This window comes from Amblyomma mixtum, chromosome 2, assembly GCF_055824585.1.
Source record: "Amblyomma mixtum isolate Tamu chromosome 2, ASM5582458v1, whole genome shotgun sequence".
In the NCBI taxonomy this organism is placed as follows: domain Eukaryota; kingdom Metazoa; phylum Arthropoda; class Arachnida; order Ixodida; family Ixodidae; genus Amblyomma; species Amblyomma mixtum.
Window position 1 is genome coordinate 256,854,296 of NC_143013.1, and position 18,053 is coordinate 256,872,348.

At 44.1% G+C, this 18,053-nt stretch overlaps 1 protein-coding gene across 1 annotated transcript in view; it reads left to right on the forward strand.

Annotated features, from left to right (window-relative positions):
• Nucleotides 1–18,053, forward strand: part of LOC149363644 (neprilysin-11-like) — a 64,601-nt gene that overhangs the window by 32,026 nt on the left and 14,522 nt on the right. Inside the window, exons 9-14 of the mRNA XM_089573611.1 lie at nt 1,979–2,109; nt 10,132–10,405; nt 10,481–10,579; nt 11,387–11,464; nt 14,954–15,063; nt 16,745–16,803. Of these exons, the coding sequence (XP_089429737.1) occupies nt 1,979–2,109; nt 10,132–10,405; nt 10,481–10,579; nt 11,387–11,464; nt 14,954–15,063; nt 16,745–16,803 (751 nt within the window). The remainder of the gene's footprint in view (nt 1–1,978; nt 2,110–10,131; nt 10,406–10,480; nt 10,580–11,386; nt 11,465–14,953; nt 15,064–16,744; nt 16,804–18,053) is intronic.

Consider the following 18,053-nt stretch of genomic DNA (forward strand, 5'->3'; position numbering starts at 1 on the left):
TGTGTGTGTGTGTGTGTGTGTGTGTGTGTGTGTGTGTGTGTGTGTGTGTGTGTGTGTGTGTGTGTGTGTGTGTGTGTGTGTGTGTGTGTGTGTGTGTGCACGCGCGCGCGCGTTCGTGCGCGCGTGCGCGCGTGCGCGCGCGAAATTCAGAAACGCTTCATTTAGGTGAACATTTATTGCTAGTTGACGTTTCGGACAGCGCCTGTCCTTTCTCAAGACTTGAAAAAGGACAGCACCCGCCAGGGCAGTGGGGCATTCCTGAAGCGCTTGACCGCTCCCATGATCTGTCGATGTAAAGTAGAGAATGACGGTGCAATTCGGCATATATGGGATTTTCAGCAGTACCTAGGTGAAAGAGATACGCAAAGAGGACGCAAAGCAGCTGAAGGTACTATTTAACGCTAATGACTCATATCCTAAAGGCAGAGCTTGAGTGTTCATCAAGCTTTTTTTCTTATCAAACTCATTTACGGTACGAGAGATTAGATACTACACGAAGAATGCTGTAATAAGCACCATCAGCAGCAGCATATGTACACTACAGAACAAGCGCCTGTCCAATATTCCTGAGATAACCCTGCCCTGAGCCAGCTGCGGTCATTTTATCCCTCAAATATTCTGATCTCCTCCGCGCACCTGATTCTGAAGCCCTCTGCTGAGTAGGGAATTTAATTTCATTTTATTTGCTTTCAATAACAAAATCTTTACTGGCGGAGGTAGTAACAAAAATACAAAAGCAAAACAAGCACGAAAGAACACAAAATACCGACTTAAATATTATGGTAATATATAACAGGTATAAAAAAGAGGCTACTTAGTCAATCATAAAAAAAGAACAGGATTTGTAATTCACCGAACACCTTCTAGACGACGGTTCAATTCAGCTGATGTGCGCGGGATGAATGAATGCAAAACATGGTTGCTGGTACCAGTGACAGTATGAGCTCTGTGAACGTGATTCATGTGCGATGAGATATAAAATCGACGATTGATTAATTGACAATTTCTTTCGCGAGGTTGATAGACTATATGAAATAAGCAGTCTAGATATTTTTCTGCAGTCTTCAAGAAGTTGGTGTGACATTGGTGTGACATAGCTACGATGCTGCTTGCGCGCTATAGTTGGATTCGATACACCGTGCCGAGTTGTTCTGAATTAGGTCTATTGGAGATGTAAGTATCGAATGTCCAGGGTCTCAGATTAATAAATAATATTTAAATTCAGGCAAAATTAATGTGTTGAAAATGGTAACTGACTAAAGTAGCCGCCTTCAGAACTTCCGACATAGAGAGCCCAGAGTGCGGTGTGCGTGGTAAATAATGTAGTTGTTGTGACACTTCCAGGTAAGATCAGATGCTATGGGCACTAATAAGTACTTAGAGCCTGAAATAGGCTAAAATAAAGTTTTTTTCCTGCAATATACGGCACTTATTGCTCCGACATATTCAAAGCGCACAATGGTTCGGCACCAGAATTACATTGTAGAGAAAGATCTTGGGAAATTTCAAAGGTAGATGGCAACTTCCAAACTTTCCGAAAACAGACTACAGAAAGACAAATTAATTAAACCGGGAAGCATTGCTATGGATGCGCGTCTGCCCTAAAGCCCTGCTTCAGGAATTTCATGCAGTAGGGATAGATTTTTTACGTTTCCATCTCGGGAACAAGTTAATAAGGCACACTTTTGCCAGGCAGAAATAGTTTTAATAACAAGTACCTTCGAAACTAAACGCTTGGACAGCCGCCGCCGTAGCTCAATTGGTACAGCACCGTGCACAACGTTCAAAGGTCGTCGGTTTGGCTCCCACCGGTGGCATGGAGTTGCCTTTTGTTCTATTTTCTAATAATTCTTTCACTCGTTTCCCTATCGTGAGCACCGCAAATTGTAATAAAACCGTTCCGCTATGCATTTCTTGTCTTCGCAGGAAAAAACAAAATTTGAACATAATTGTAATTATTTTTCTTTTCTTCTGTCAGTTTCCCACGGACATTTTAAAAGGAGAATTCGACCTTGCAAATGTGTCTATAGACGAAGGAACCAAAGTAGAAGTGAAATACTTGGAATATTTTCTAAAGGCGGCTGTGTTCCTCAAAAACAACATTAGCACGTAAGTATGAAAGCTGTTTTCTTATTTATCTTTACTTTAGACATTGCTGCATTGTTTATATGGAAATAACAGCCTCTACAGAGGGCACAGCATCTTTGTCAGTGATAGTTTATCGTTGACGTTCTACGCTGAAATAAGAATAGAAAAAGCATACGTTTACAGGTCACCTGTTTAGCTGTGATTAGTAGCAATGAGCGGCATACTTTATTCTTAATCCTATCTGTCTGTGAAACCGCACCCGTCTTTTTAGATTTAGAAGCGCTAAGTTGCCCACGAAGATTTCGAACGGAAAACCAGAATTTGAGCGCTACTAGCATGGCAGCATTGACAACAGTGGAAGACTTTGCCACCTGTCGATCTTACCATGTGCACTGAGCATGCAGTGCGATTTCAGTTTGCTGACAACGAGTTTTTGTAGTCCTTGGCCATGCTTATCGCAGACACGAGAGGAAGAGCACATCGACCAGTCGGTCCGAAACCAGAAGCAGTTCTCTAGTAAAGGCAAAACGCTTGGAGCACTGAGGGCTAGCAAACTACAGTGCATGTGTCACTGAATTCATAAGCTCCTAAACAAGAAGCTTGACAACTGCGTTTTTTTCTTTCCGGAAAGTTATAAAATGCGCCACAGCCCCAAAATTCACGCAGCGCCAGCAGAACCACTTCCATGAAGGATAGGTCTCCTCCTGTTCTAAGAAGAAATTAGGGTGGTTTGATTAGAGCCAGCGATTTTAATTTATATTGTTTCTATCATTTTAATCATATCACAGGACGGGACAATAAAAGGAAGGTTGTACATTTTCAATGCCGTGTTCGTTGCAGTACACGATGGCTGCTTAAGATTTCGGCTGCTCACAATGGCCAACAGGGGGCCTTTTCGCAAACTAAAAAAGATTTCCTTGACTTCTTCTTGTCAAGGTTCAAAGAGACCCAAAAGAAATTTTTCTGATTCGTCAAACGGAACGTCAGGAGCGATGTTGTCACTCCACTTCTCCCAAATAACGGCGACATGATCAATCGAATTCTCGAATAGGCTACCGATTTTAACGACGCCTTCAGTTCGCTGTTTCTGCCCAGCATACCCCATGGCTTTCCTACCCAGTTCAGCTTACTCCTATGGCCGCCATAGAAATAAGTAAAAGGATAATTACCGCACTTCTCCTGCCCTTAGATGTGTCCAAAGCCAGAGGTCTTGATGGTTTCTCCAGCGGCCTTTTAAATATATGTACTGTCTTCGTCAAAAATACGCAGCCCAAGATATTTGCTTCCAAGTCATGTAGTCGGACTTTCAAGCATATTTGGCAGTACTATTTTTGGGAAGGTCGAGGACGCAAGTTGTCCCCACCTTTGTGAGATTAGGTTCACTGAGGCTGCAAAATGAGCCATGCTGAAGGGCTCTGAAGTGAACCTCTTGAGCTATATATTTTTGACAAAGACTGTACCCAATCTGCGCCGGCATTTTTAGCTGTCTCGTCCAGAAAATATTTCCTTGCTACGAGGCAGCGCGCAGAGACAACGGACAAGAAGAAACACCCAGCATGGCGCTATCAACTTAATTTTACTCGGAAAAAACATCGCTTAAATATCACTGCTTTGCACGTATGGCGGTTGCACATCACGTGGAAATGGACAACCAGCAAACCGCTTGACGTGCAAAACAGCGATATTTAAGATATGTTTTTTTCTGAATAAAATTCACTTTATAGTTAGCGCCATGCTGTGTGTCTTTTCTTGTCCGTCGTGTCTGCGCGCTGCCTGGTAGCAACGAATCTATACCAACTAGCCCAAGGAGCCGTTCTAACACAGGAACTATTTGCTCACCAGTTCCCTTCATACCGATTGGAAGGTTGCCTGCGTCATCCCGTTAAATAAGACAGGGTCTCTGTAATTAGTCTCTAATTACCATCCTATTTTCCTTAATAAGCAATGCCTGAAAAATTATGGAGCGCACTTTATAGAAAAACATAACGACCCACCTAAATTTCGTATCAAATACATAGCAGCATGGCTTCCTGCAAAGTAAATCCTGGATTAAGCAACTAACGGGGTTTGTTCACGACGTGTGTGAAGCTTTGGACAATTTGAGCATCATTGACTGCGTGTTCATATATTTCTAAAAGGCTTTTCATGTAGCATATCATGGTTTATTAGTCAAGAAGCTGCGTTGTTAAAACGGATAGCATAGGGAAATATGAAATTAGGCAAGACGGATAGATTGTTTCTCTGGAACACTATTGGCGTTTCTTCTACGACGATGTTGCTGAGGAAACATGAAATGAAATTCCCGAAACGCTTCGAAATTTAAAGCGCCGGAGGAAAATAAACTGCCGCGATGTCATTTCTATGACGTCTTTGCAATCCTACCTATCAGAGCCGCCGCATTCAAAGGTGGCAAACGCTGCAAGAAACCGAAAACCGAAAGACAACAGATCACTGGCCCAGGCGGCAAGGTGCAACAGCAGGCCGCCTCCACCCCCCCCCCCCCCCCCCCCCCCCCCCCCATTTATATGCGAGTCTCTGCTGCATCGTGTGCACCTGCGGCTTGTTGCAATCTCCGTTGATAGAAAGGAACTATGTAAAGTTAATGAGGGCAGCCGCAGATTGCAGAACAAGCTGTAGATCGCGCTCACGCATGTAAACATCGGCGACAATAACGCGAGCATGTGGCTTTCGGTGCTTTGTGTACTGTCGAGAAGTGCGCACATAAGCTTCGAGGGATCCTCGCAAGCATGCAACAGCTGTCACGCTCTGACATATTCACTCAACACCACAGCTGAGTGACGCACTGCACGTGCACTTCTCATCAAACGGCGCACTGTGGTGTTGATTATCGCGTGTTTGTTAACTGCGCAGTAAGTATGATCTCAGAAAATCCTTGTGCTGCTGTGGTCAATGCGAGTTATAGTTCGTGGTTTGCTTCTTGTGGGTTGTAAGCGGTACAGAATCAAGATACGTTCAGCCCAATTAGTTCGTGGCCTATCGGCTATAGATGTCGTCCGGGGTGGACGCATAATCTTTTCGAACACGCATTAGGTGGTTGAACGTTTTTCTCGCGGAAAACCTTGCCCCGCGTGCTGGCACGTCCCGTACTGCATGCATGATGAGGCGCGCTGGGAAATGTTTTTTCTTTAACGAGCTGAATGAGAGTTTATGATGCATACGTGTGGTACTTTTCTGATATTTTTCAGCACATTTGGACCATATTCGCCTTCTAACTGCTCACGTTGGCGACGTGACGTGCATTCTGTCTGCATGAGCGCGTAGTAAAACTAAATAATGAAATACTTCGCTGTTTTTTAACGCCCACGGATTGCACAGACTTGCCGATTTCAACGGCTGAAGTGAGAACCAGACCGCTTCACTAGCCGCGTAGCAAGTAGACACAGCTTGAATGCCGTTGGGAACTTGAGGTTCTGATCTTGCTGTGTACAAAGGCTACACACATTCTGAGCCCCCAGAAGTCAGGGCGAAAACTTCAGCGATCGTGTTTGCAACAGACCTTTATTTATGCCGTCTCTCTCACGCTGTTTTAATCACAAGATTCTTCGCAATGTCGGCTATGCTTGCCGCGCCGCTCTCCTCGTATTTTGACGGTAATTTCTCAACGAGACGGCGAAATAGCGTCTGTTCAAGAATAAGCCTCTTGTCGCCGCTGCAAGAATCTTACAGTGGCGGCGCAATGTGCACCTTTCTTTTACGCAAGTTTCTGGCTTAGAAAAGCGTTGTTATCAGTAAAAAGGACATATTTTCTGTCAGGTGACCCTACCCATCAGTATAGCTTGTCTTTGTATTCCCTTTAAATGTGAATTAGAAGGTTGTTGAGTCTATCAGAGAATATTTAGGGTCCCAATGTATAACTTGGAGACAATTAAAATATAACTTCCTTCATGTCAGGTGTGACATACTGTCCATAAGGGTCAGTTTTTCTGGTGCTCTTTTTTTTCTGGTGCTTATCAATGATAGATAATGTTTTTTCCTGTATATGTATGCAACTACACGCCGATGACTGTACGTAGTATAGAGAAGTAAACGGTGTCCATGACTGATATGGTTTGGTTTGGTTTATGGGGTTTAACGTTCCAAAGCGACTAAGGCTATGAGGGACGCCGTAGTGGAGGGCTCCAGAAATTTCGACCACCTGGGGTTCTTTAACGTGCACTACATATCCTTTACTACAAGACCTCGGTACTGGGCACCACTGGTGCCAACCTTGGCACTTGAAATTAAACTTGCTGAAAACAGTGTACATGTACATATGTGTTTCACTAAAAAAAATTTCACCTACTTATGTTTACATTATAAACGGACGCCTATTGTCAACTGTAATCCAACATAAGTGTTTAGGCACGTTTGTCAGTTTGAAACTGTGTTGTCATCAGAATATCGATTATGTTTCCGGAAAAACTAGAAAAGTGGTGTTTTTTTTCTCATAACACGCAGATTTCTCCACAAATTTCAGGGATTTACTCTTCAAAACTTACTTCTGGTCTCTGCTAGAGAGAGAGAGAGAGAGAGAAAGGAATTTTAATGAGGTAAAGGTGGAGAGGTCGGCCGGTGGTAACATGGCCCTGGCCTGCTACTCCACAGGGGGAAAGGGAAGAGGAGGAAAAGGAAAGTGCGAATGAAGGTTGATGATGGCATAATACAATGAGTTTCACGGGTGATGTCTACACACACACACACACACTCACACACACACAACACTGGCTGGCACTCGCATCGCACATATAACTGGTGTCTGCAACGCAAACACCGACACATGTCATTAACCATGTAGGCAGTGCACAGGCGGTCACAGACGAGTATCCAGGCCTGTTTCACACAAAAAGTTGAGCACGGCCTTTATCGCATGCCACCAATCAGAACGTCTCGGCCTGGCGCCCAGAAGAGTTTCCTCAGAGAGAGTGCGAGAGTCCAGTTGTTTCACGGTCGCCTCCAAAGTTCTTCTTTCAGCAGTATAGTTCGGGCACTCGCAAAGAAGGTGTCCAATAGTCTCTGGAGTGTGGCACTGTACGCAATTTGGGTTACTTTCGATGCTGATCTTGTGAAGATAGTGTTTGGTGTAGGCAACGCCAAGCCGTAACCGGTGGAGTAAAGTCCCATGACGTCGCACCACCATAAATGGCAAATATAATCGTGAGCCAGCGTCAAGCTTAGAGACGCGGTCCTGTTGATGACTCGAATCATGCCAGTGCAACTGCATTGCGGTTTGCATTAAATGCGCCAACAAGGCTCCAATGTCCGATCTAGAAAAGGCTATTTATTTCAATGAAAGCACCATCACTATGTGCCATCCGAGCCTCGGCGTCAGCACGCTCGTTTCCCGCTATGCCGCAATGGCTCGGTATCCATTGAAACTTTACGATATGGCCGCGGTGGAAAGCTTCGGCTAACAAAAGCACAATCTCTCGAACCAGCTGCTCACATGCCCTTGGTTTTACACAAGTTTGTACGACCTGCAATGCCGACCTCGAGTCGCTGAATATAGTCCATTGCTGCGCTGGCTGGTGACCAATATAACGGATGGCTTCTCGTATGGCTACCAATTCGGTTGCCGTAGAGGACGTTTTGTGCATGAGCCTGAAACGGTGACATGAGGCATTTCCTGGCACTATCACCGCTGCAGCTGAAGAGGTGGTCGTCACGGATCCGTCCACGAAAACATGCTGGGTGTCAGTATACATAGATGTAATGTATGACAGCGCCAGCTGTTTCAGACCGACTGTTGGGATGTGCGTCTTCTTTGTTATCCCTGGGATTGTTGTACGTATAGATGGTTTTGGTACTGCCCAAAGTGGCACCTCCGCAATCTGGTGTGGCGCGTAGTTCGAAGGCACCGCATTGCGCTGCATCCAGAAGGCTCTGGAAAAGGCTGCATCTGGACGCACAGCCCTAATGTTGGTCAGGGGGTGATGACGATGCCTGGTCAGATGCCGCAAATGCACACGAAGTGGCTCCTGTTGAAAATAAATTCGTGCTGGGCAGGCGCGGGCCTCATAAAATGTGCCCCATGTAGAAGTTTCACATGGCAAACCCAAACATACTCTTAAAGCATGAGCCTGCGCGCTTTCATGCGCACTCAGGCCTGATAGTCTGACCCCGGAGAGAACGGATGCACTGTATCTGAGAAGACCGACTACCAGCGCCTAGTACACGTGAAGTAAAGATCGCTCAGAGGGACCCCAACATTTCCCTGCCATACAACGCACAATGCTTGCAAATCTGTCGAGCTTTTTCTTGAACACAGAAATGTGCTTCGTCCAGGACAGGTCACGGTCTATCGTAACACCTAAGAATTTGTGATGTGTTACGTATAAAACAATTTGCCCGTCGATTGTGACCGGATACCACGCCATTAACTTGCGTGTGAAAGCCAATGTTACGCTTTTAGTTGGCGAAAGTTCAAGCCCCTGACGGCGCAAGTATGCAGACGAAATGGAAACCGAACGCTGCAACCTTGCTTGCACTTGGGGACGCGTGACACTTGATGTCCATATGCAAATATCGTCTGCGTAGGCGGATATCGAAACAGGCTTCCTTAGTTATTTGAAAAGGCCAATGAGCACTAGATTGAACAACGTATGAGCACTCCTCCCTGAGGAACACCACAAGCAACATGATGATCTGCTGTGTCTCCTTCAAGAGTCTCCATGTAGAGTGTCCGGTTTGTCAAATAGCTTGCAATCCAATTGTGTAGACGTCCGCCTATACCACGTTCATCGAGTGCATTTAATACTGCATCATGCTCGACATTATCGAATGCGCCCTTGATATCGAGGAAAATAGCAGCAGTCAACCTGTGACGGCGTTTTTCATGTTCTACCGTTGACACGAGATTATTTACACTGTCGATGGCAGACCGGCCTTTGCGGAAATCCGTCTTTGTGGAAGGGTAAAGTCCACGTTTTTGAAGGAACCATTCTAGACGGGATAGCACCATACGCTCCATCGTCTTGCCAATACAACTTGCCAGAGCTACTGCTCTGTAGGATGTTAAGTCGAGTGGCGATTTACCTGGTTTGAGCAAGGCCACAATGCGGCTTCTTTTCCACTGCTGTGGAACAGTGGCAGAGGCCCAAGAGTGGTTGAACAATGTTAAGAGGGCTTCCATTACCTGTGGGCTTAGATGACGAAGCGCATTGTATGTTATTCCATCAGGTCCTGGGGACGAAGGATGCGTACAAGCAGAAAGAGCTGCTTTCAGTTCTTGAATTGTGAAGGGGATGTCCAGAATATGCCTGTACTGTCTGGGACCCGCTGTCAAATGTTGATAGACAAAAATTAGAAGGGGTTCGGACCTTGACGGCCCGTTATGTTTCTCTAAATTCTACTTAACAAACTAGTATGTCTAGCGTAAATCAGGAATCAAAATGAGAGCCTCTTGAATCCTGGAAAAAGGCGTCGTAAAATTTTTCATAATATTGCCACGCATCGGTGACAGCAGTCCGGCAGTCAGGAAGACAGGGAAAGGTTCCCAAAATATTATTTTTTTTACGCTGACTTGCGCCCGCAAAGAACTGAATATCTCGGCGGTGGCGATAGAAACAAGCGATCTAGGCGGTCGTTGAACAGAATGAAATGTCACCGCTCTCGGCCGCTTTAGTTTTAAAGCTGGCCATGAACCATCGAAGTAAAGCGCCAAAAGCAGCCATAACAATTTTCAACTTCGTAGAAACACCTGCGTGTGGCTGATTATACGAGATAAAACTGGTCGCAGACTGCAGTGATCTGCAATTTTTTCCCACGCTATTCAGGAATGGAATACGCACTATCAGGTTTTTTCTTAGTATTACTGGCAATTAAAGCGTTTGAATAGTTTTTGTAACGGCTCCTCGTAATTTTCATGCGTTTTTAACCGCCCCACCACCAACTGTAAATATCATGTGGTTCTGTGGATAAACTAGTTAATAACAAATAAATAAGCATAACGTCACAAGTGCAATAGTGAAAAATTCATCTCACGATCTGCCGAATTCCTTCGTGCACAATGTTTCACAACGAAATTATGGTTTCGCTTTCTTGCAGGACTCAATTGACCAACTACGTTCTTTGGACAAAGATTAGAAGCATGGCCAAAGCAGTGGCAACGCCACTCAATGAACTTTACTTAGAATACGCGAACAAAACAGGTACACCTGTAAATATCGATTTGGATGCCGGAAAGATAGGCCCCGATGCAAATCGAAGCAATGATACAAAGCTGCTTTGCATGCAACAGCTGCTCGAGAGCGACATCATGTACACTGCGGGCGCAAGCTATTACAGTAGCGACAAATTTGACGAAGACTCGAAGGCAGATGTAAGTGTTGGACTTATACAGATCCATATTACCTAACTATGCCGCTACATTGTTGCATTGGAAATCTTTCGACAGGTGATGAAGATGCTACACTTCATCAACTCAACATTCAGAAATGTAATAAGGAACAACACCTGGATGTCGGAAAAAGATAAGAAAAAAGCCGTTAAACGTGTAAGATATTTTATATCAATTTGTTAGGGCTTGCTTAACTTAGCTTTCATTCTTAGAAATTGGTGAATAAGGCCCCTAAATGCTCATAAAGAAGTCGGTGCATCAGTGATTTACTTCAGCATAAAGCGCGATCCTGGGCTGCAGTTTGTAACAGCTTTTAATCTGAATCACTCTCTCGCGCATCCGTCATTGCCTACAAGCACTAAGTACCAGACATGACAATCGGTAATGAACGTTAGCCGGTAGCCTGGCAATGTCGTATGAGCAGCCTAATAAAAAATAGAGGGGAGGAATGAACTAAAAAAGGAATCGCTAACGAATGGCGATGTCTTGCTTTGCGATCTCTAACACTCGTCTCCCAAACCATTATTTTGCTCCCTCGGTATTCGCCTCTACTATGTGGTACATCAAAGCTGATAAATAAATCGTAAATTGTGAGGTTGAACTTTCAGAAGCGGTATCTGGGCTGCGATTGTGGCTGTAATCGAGGCCTTCGTAATAATTTAGACGACCTGGGGTTCTTTAACGTTCACCGACATTGTACAACACAAGGGCATCTTTTGCGTTTCACCTCCATCGGAACGCGGCCGCCGCGGCCGGGAATGAACCCAGGTCTTCCGACATAATACCCGAGCGCCCTAACCACTGAGCCATACCGACGGGTCAAGGCTGGTGATTAGCAAGCAATGTTTTTTGCGTCCGATATCAAAGGCGATATTGAGCTTCTGCAGAGAGGAAAAAAAAATGTTCAAAAAATAACCATAACAAAATGCACCCATTGGCTAACTCTTCACTTGCGATTTGCAGGTTAATAAAATACGGTTCGTGATCGGATACCCTGATTGGATCCTGGACAGCGCTGTCGTGAACTCCTTCTATCAATATGTAAGTTCAAAGTGGGGTAAACGAAATGACAGCAGCGTAGTGTAACTGCTCAGTGAAATTTCACCTGGAGTGGTTTTAGAGCCCTTAGCTCACTCGACAGGCCGAAGCAAATAAATCTTCGAAAGGAAAAGAAAAACAAACAAATGGTATTTGAACACATCGGAATTTTTTGGGCCGCAACTATAGTCTGAAAAAAGTGAGCAAAGTGAAATGTATTGAAAATGAAAACCTAGATATTTTTAGAACCTAAAGAAGCAAGAACGGACTGTTCGTTCTGCTGCGTGGATAAAAAATAGAGGAAGAACATGAGGTCCAGCAAAGGTGCTAATTACAAATCACAATCAGCAAGGCTTTAATAGTAAATTTCTAACATCGAAACGGCCAAAAGCCCTATTTAAGAAAGTGCCCTCTTCTTTACTTAAGAATTTTTTTATTGAGTATCCTTTCGCGCCACTTGTTGCTAGGACACGATGCCATGACCGTGTATTGCACAGTCCTAGTGAAACGAAAATTTATATCCTCTAGAAAAATCCTGCTCTTGAGAAAGAGGCTACTAACTTCAAGAGCCAAATCTGCTAGTCCATGGTCAGAGAAATCCATGATCAGACAAAAAAAGTGGCTAAATATGAAGCAAGGTGATGGGTTTCATTAGCAGAGAATTTTCATCTTCCCCATCAATCATCTTCTAATGCCTTACGTACATAAATAAGTACTTTCTTCTGGGCGAGTTGGTTCATAATTTCCAAAGGTAAAAACTTGCGCAAACAGTAGAAGAAGAAGGAGACGGTACAACAGGACAGAGCGCAAACTTCCAACTGGTTTATTTAGGAAACTGTACCTACATATATAGACAGGTGAAATCATATCAGAGTCATCAAGCGTAAACACGTGTGCACACAACCAGCGAAGATCCACTACCAAGCAGGGCAAAGCTAATAAAATCTCATCATGTTATCACTGAGGCCAAACGATGCTAGCTGTCAGAAGGCTGAATGAAGTATGCAGGGTAATACCAGCAACGCAGACAGATACACACACATACACATGCACGACTGCGCGCGCGCAAACAACACATGCACATACACACACACACACACAAATAGACAAGCACACGTAACCTTGTAACAACACATATCTTGGCCAAAGCCAAGTCAGACCTAAAAACAAAGTAAAACAGGCAGTCACAAACTAAAACCGATAAAACAGCCAAAAGGCTAAACCTGAGCGAATAAAATCAATTTTCTAGGCAAAAGCCGCGTCACTCATAAAAAACCAACAACAAAAAACCAACAACAAAAACAAGACGTATAGATTTCTAAGCAAAAGCCGCGTCAGTTATAAAAATCAACAACAGACAAGAAGGTATGTAACAGCAAGTAGCCCAACAAATCACACATGTCCTAAAAAGGCTAGCTCCTTATCAAGGAGTGTTAAAGAGGTGGAACTAATACATTTTTCACCGTTTTTCGTTATTAAAAAGGCCTCAGTGATCTCTCTCTGCATTTTGGTTTTGCTACGTGCGAGAATTATAGTGCCCTCATACACAGGTTTGCATTTATGCGTGAATGACCGCATCATTGAACACAAGAGGAATGTGGAAAGTTACAAAACTGGCAACCTGTATGACCATATTGTCTGCCATAAATGCAAACCTGTGTATGAGGGCACTATAATTCTCGCACGTAGCAAAACCAAAATGCAGAGAGAGATCACTGAGGCCTTTTTAATAACGAAAAACGGTGAAAAATGTATTAGTTCCGCCTCTTTAACACTCCTTGATAAGGAGCTAGCCTTTTTAGGACATGTGTGATTTGTTGGGCTACTTGCTGTTACATACCTTCTTGTCTGTTGTTGATTTTTATAACTGACGCGGCTTTTGCTTAGAAATCTATACGTCTTGTTTTTGTTGTTGGTTTTTTGTTGTTGGTTTTTTATGAGTGACGCGGCTTTTGCCTAGAAAATTGATTTTATTCGCTCAGGTTTAGCCTTTTGGCTGTTTTATCGGTTTTAGTTTGTGACTGCCTGTTTTACTTTGTTTTTAGGTCTGACTTGGCTTTGGCCAAGATATGTGTTGTTACAAGGTTACGTGTGCTTGTCTATTTGTGTGTGTGTGTGTGTGTATGTGCATGTGTTGTTTGCGCGCGCGCAGTCGTGCATGTGTATGTGTGTGTATCTGTCTGCGTTGCTGGTATTACCCTGCATACTTCATTCAGCCTTCTGACAGCTAGCATCGTTTGGCCTCAGTGATAACATGATGAGATTTTATTAGCTTTGCCCTGCTTGGTAGTGGATCTTCGCTGGTTGTGTGCACACGTGTTTACGCTTGATCACTCTGATATGATTTCACCTGTCTATATATGTAGGTACAGTTTCCTAAATAAACCAGTTGGAAGTTTGCGCTCTGTCCTGTTGTACCGTCTCCTTCTTCTTCTACTGTTTGCGCAAGTTTTTACCTTTGGAACTTACGTACATAACTTTGACAGAACATACCGCGTCACTAACCCTAAGTAATGGCGCACATCTTTCTGCGCACTGAAAGGTATGTCGCCTTTCCTTTCTTAATCGTACCCAAGAATAGTGAGAAAGAGATCAATAGATTGTGGAGAAAAATCTCGTAAGCAAATGAAATAAAGGAATACAGCAGTGGCTCGTACATTAATGTGCGCCATCCATCCACCTTCTAAAAAGAAAGTATTTTCTAACAACTTCCAGCTCATATGAAATTCACATTTAGTTTTGCGCGTTAGTTGTGCAGTCTTTCAAAGCTTCTGCATTGTTTTTGTTGGACATTAGGGGCCGTATACTATGAGCTGTCCAGTTTCCGCTGTCCATTTCGCGTCCATTTTGTCCTTTGCCATTTCCCACTCTGATAAACCCGCAGCTTTCAAGCGTCCATGGGAAGCAACCCGGCCATCGGGTGGTTGGCGACAAAACCTCATCATTGGCTGCATGTCGCAGCCAATGGAAGCCAGTGGTCAGGCCAGGTCACGTGCTGTTGGCAGAACGCTGCGATTCACCTCATCATTGGCTGCATATTGCATCCAATTTCAGCCAATGGGGAGGCTCAGCAACCAAACACCCAATGGCAGGGACGCTGCCCACAGACTGTTGAAAACCACGGGTACACCTGTGTGACCACTGACACAGGAGCGAATGGACGCGATATCAACAACGCAAAATGGACACATAACAGCACATGGCCCCTGATGACTGTTTCTGTTACCTTTTGACGTTTTGCACGGGGACAATTATTGCTCATGGACCATGCGAAGTTTTATTCGCTCAGTTCTAAATGTAACGCCCATCCTGTTATTTTGTCTGTTTTGTTAGGTTCTAGCCTTCTATTTTCCTTGAACAGGTAGCAGAAAGATACAACACTATTGCACGCTTATTCTACTGAGTTTAGTGCGAGGACAAAATATGTTTGTGGTGTGATTTTCCGTGTTATTTCTTCGGTGCAAAGAAGACAATAATTTCAACTTTTTGCAGGTTCCAAACATAAGTGCAAGCGCATCTTTCGCTGAGCACTATCACTGGCTGCAGCAAAACGACCGCCTTCAAAAGCTTCGAGTGTTCCATTCAAGTCACTTGAGCAAATCGTAAGCGAAACTTTCACCGCATCTAGACGTTCGCGCCTAGACTTGCTCGCATTTTAGAGACTTAATTGGAGCACATTGGCTGCAATCTTTTCTAGAAAGTGCACGGGCAGGTCAGACAACTGAGAGTATGCAATAGGCTATGCAATACTCTTTAGCTGCGCGTATGCAGAGAGATTTCTTAAACTTTTGCAGCATTTTAAAAAACAGTGAAAGACGGATGCAGACATTAATTATCTCATATAGATCAATAATTAGATTAATAGTTAAGTAATGTTAGCTACTAATCTTTGTTATCTTTTATTTTAGGGGATTCGAAATATCGAGCGCCAAAAATACGGATTTGTAAGCTCGTTGAGTAGACTTTTCTGCATTGCATATTTATAAAATGGTATTCCTCGCACTTTTTATGCATCAAGTACAGGCGCAGTTGGTGTATTTGATAATGTACAATAAGTTAGCTTGATTTCAGCGAAGATACCACACGTAACGGCGCCATTTTATATTTATGCAATGTGGGAAAGCCAACGCAACAAGCTTGCAAATGCGTATTTTTGACGTTCGATATTTCGAACCACACTGCCGACCAGGAAAATTTAAAAACATGGCTCAACGGCCATAAATTTCGCAATAGAACCTTTCCCTTTAAAATGAAAATAAAAATTTATTGCCTAATTTAATTCAAAAATTTCGTTTAAGTATTGATCCACTTCAGGTACACATTGTTCACATTGCTGTGTAGCCCACCTGAACAAACTGCACCGACGTATCTTTCAGGGTTTCTAAGACAAAAGTCGGTCAAGGTTACAAAAAATCGCCCTGTACAAGGCGGAGGTTTACGAAATAACACTTATCGGAAATTCGCCTGATTGCATGCAGTAACAAATTGTTCTGATATGAATATGTCGCATACAGTGTGCTTCAACTAACTTGTGCCAAGATTTAGAAAAGAGCGAAGGGATTTACGAAGATTTGACCAGTGCTGGGTTATAGGCCGGCCATGTCAGTGCATTTCATGCGATAGTGTAGTTCAAGCCTCATTGGAGCGAAATTCAGGCGGCCGCTACACCGGATAAGGGGCCTCTCTCCCCGCCGCCTCTCTACCACTGTTTGGAATATAACTGAATTATAATTTGAAACTGAAATAAAATCAGAATTGGAATAAATTGGCTAGTGAAATAAATACTCTATCGCTATACCTCCGCATCAATCTAGCTGAAAGGCCCTAAATTTTTTTTTCGAAGCTCCTAATTTCTTAACTAACAGAGTCTTGTAGCATGCGCAAGTGTGTGCAGTCAGAGCTGAGCGGAATCTGCAGTCCGGATGCGGCCGCCTTGCCACTGAAACTAGTGCTAGATGCCGAGGAAGCAGTCGGTTTCAAGCTCAATTGGGTTGACAACTGTCATGCTTTGCTAAATTTCGGTCCACCAGTTTTGTATTGCTGGCAGTGTAGATGTCGCCGAATACATCCCAAACCCAACTCAACAAATCCCCGATACGCATAATGGAGCCCAGGAACACGTTTAATATCCGTGCGCTCTCCCGATTTTTTGAGGCCTGTAGGCTCCACAGTGTTCCAAATAGGTTGAGATAGAGCATAAAAGATTTTATTAGCACAATGCGCATTCGCACCAGCTGTTCGATACGGCGTCCGATATCAACCTCTTTTTTCGCACGTCTTCAGGGATGAAGAGATCACATTGCGCTCTCACGCATATTACGAAGAAAAGTCTGACACCTTGGGTATGTACTATCGCGCTCAATATGAGTTGCAACGCTCGGTCATCGATAGGGGCTCGTTCCGTGGTGTGCCTCCTCCAAACAGCCGCTCGGAATTCTGGGAGAAACTTTTTCCTGAGCGGGGGTGCTGTTGTTTCCTGGAACAGCAGTTTCTCCCAGAATTCCGAGCGACTGTTTGGAGGAGGCACACCACGGAACGAGCCCCGGTCGATGACCGAGCGCTGCAACTCATATTGAGCGCGATAGTACACTTCGATTCTGGTAGGCGCGTAAATTTAAGTCACAACTCATGCTCTATGCCGATAATAGAGACACGTGTGGAGTCCTGTAAGTCGGGAGGAAAACAAACTTCGAGAGCGTGAAGGTGTAACTTCAGTAGAAACCGGGAGCCACTGAAAAACAATCGCTAGGACCATCTTTTGTCCTTGATCGGAGAGAAGGCGGGATTATCGAATTAGTGACAACACAAAAGAAAATGAATGACAGTCAAGGGGGATCTCAGTCCGCTGGCCAGCCTTTCGACAGGAGGCCTAGCCTCCGCCTCAGCAATGCGGCCATCATTGGCAGAGGTTAAATAAGGCTTACACTCCGAGGAGGATGCACCGCTGAGGAGAAAGAGGATTTGCAGCGGGGCAGCAGTAAGAGGGCAAACTTGAATTTGAAAGATCTTTTGTCCGTGCTTGGAGGCTGCGACAGCTGGCGTGGGAAAGAGGAAGCTGAGACGTCATGAGCCAGAAAGAAAAAGTACACGGCAATAAAGCAGTCATATACAATTTTGAGGGTGAAAAAGTTACACTCAAAAGGAAGCAAAGAAGAGAAATGGACAGAAAAGCGTGTTTCATGTCAGAAACTATGAGACAGGGGGAAAGGGTTGAGACAGGTTAGAGAAAGAGAAAGCATAGGATCACTGCAAAAGACATAACAGCCGGTGCAGGGGGCTATTAAAAAGCAAAAGAAATGAAAAGAAAAAAGACGAAATAATCTAGAAAGAGGCGATATGAAGCGCGCGCAACGCTGATGTAGTGTTTCTCTCTCGGGGTGTTATTTTTTTCCTGACTTTCTCCAGCTGAAAGGCTTTTCCAAATATTTACGTCAGGGCCATAATGTGCCTAAGAGATTCTGTTTCTTTCGGAGACATTTACACACGCTGGTTGTAGTATTCTAAATTGGCGAACTAGGAACGCCTTTCTGTGTTGCCTATTTCTTGCAGATTTCAAGCCTGGTTAAAAGATGAACAGTGTGTGTGCGTGTTG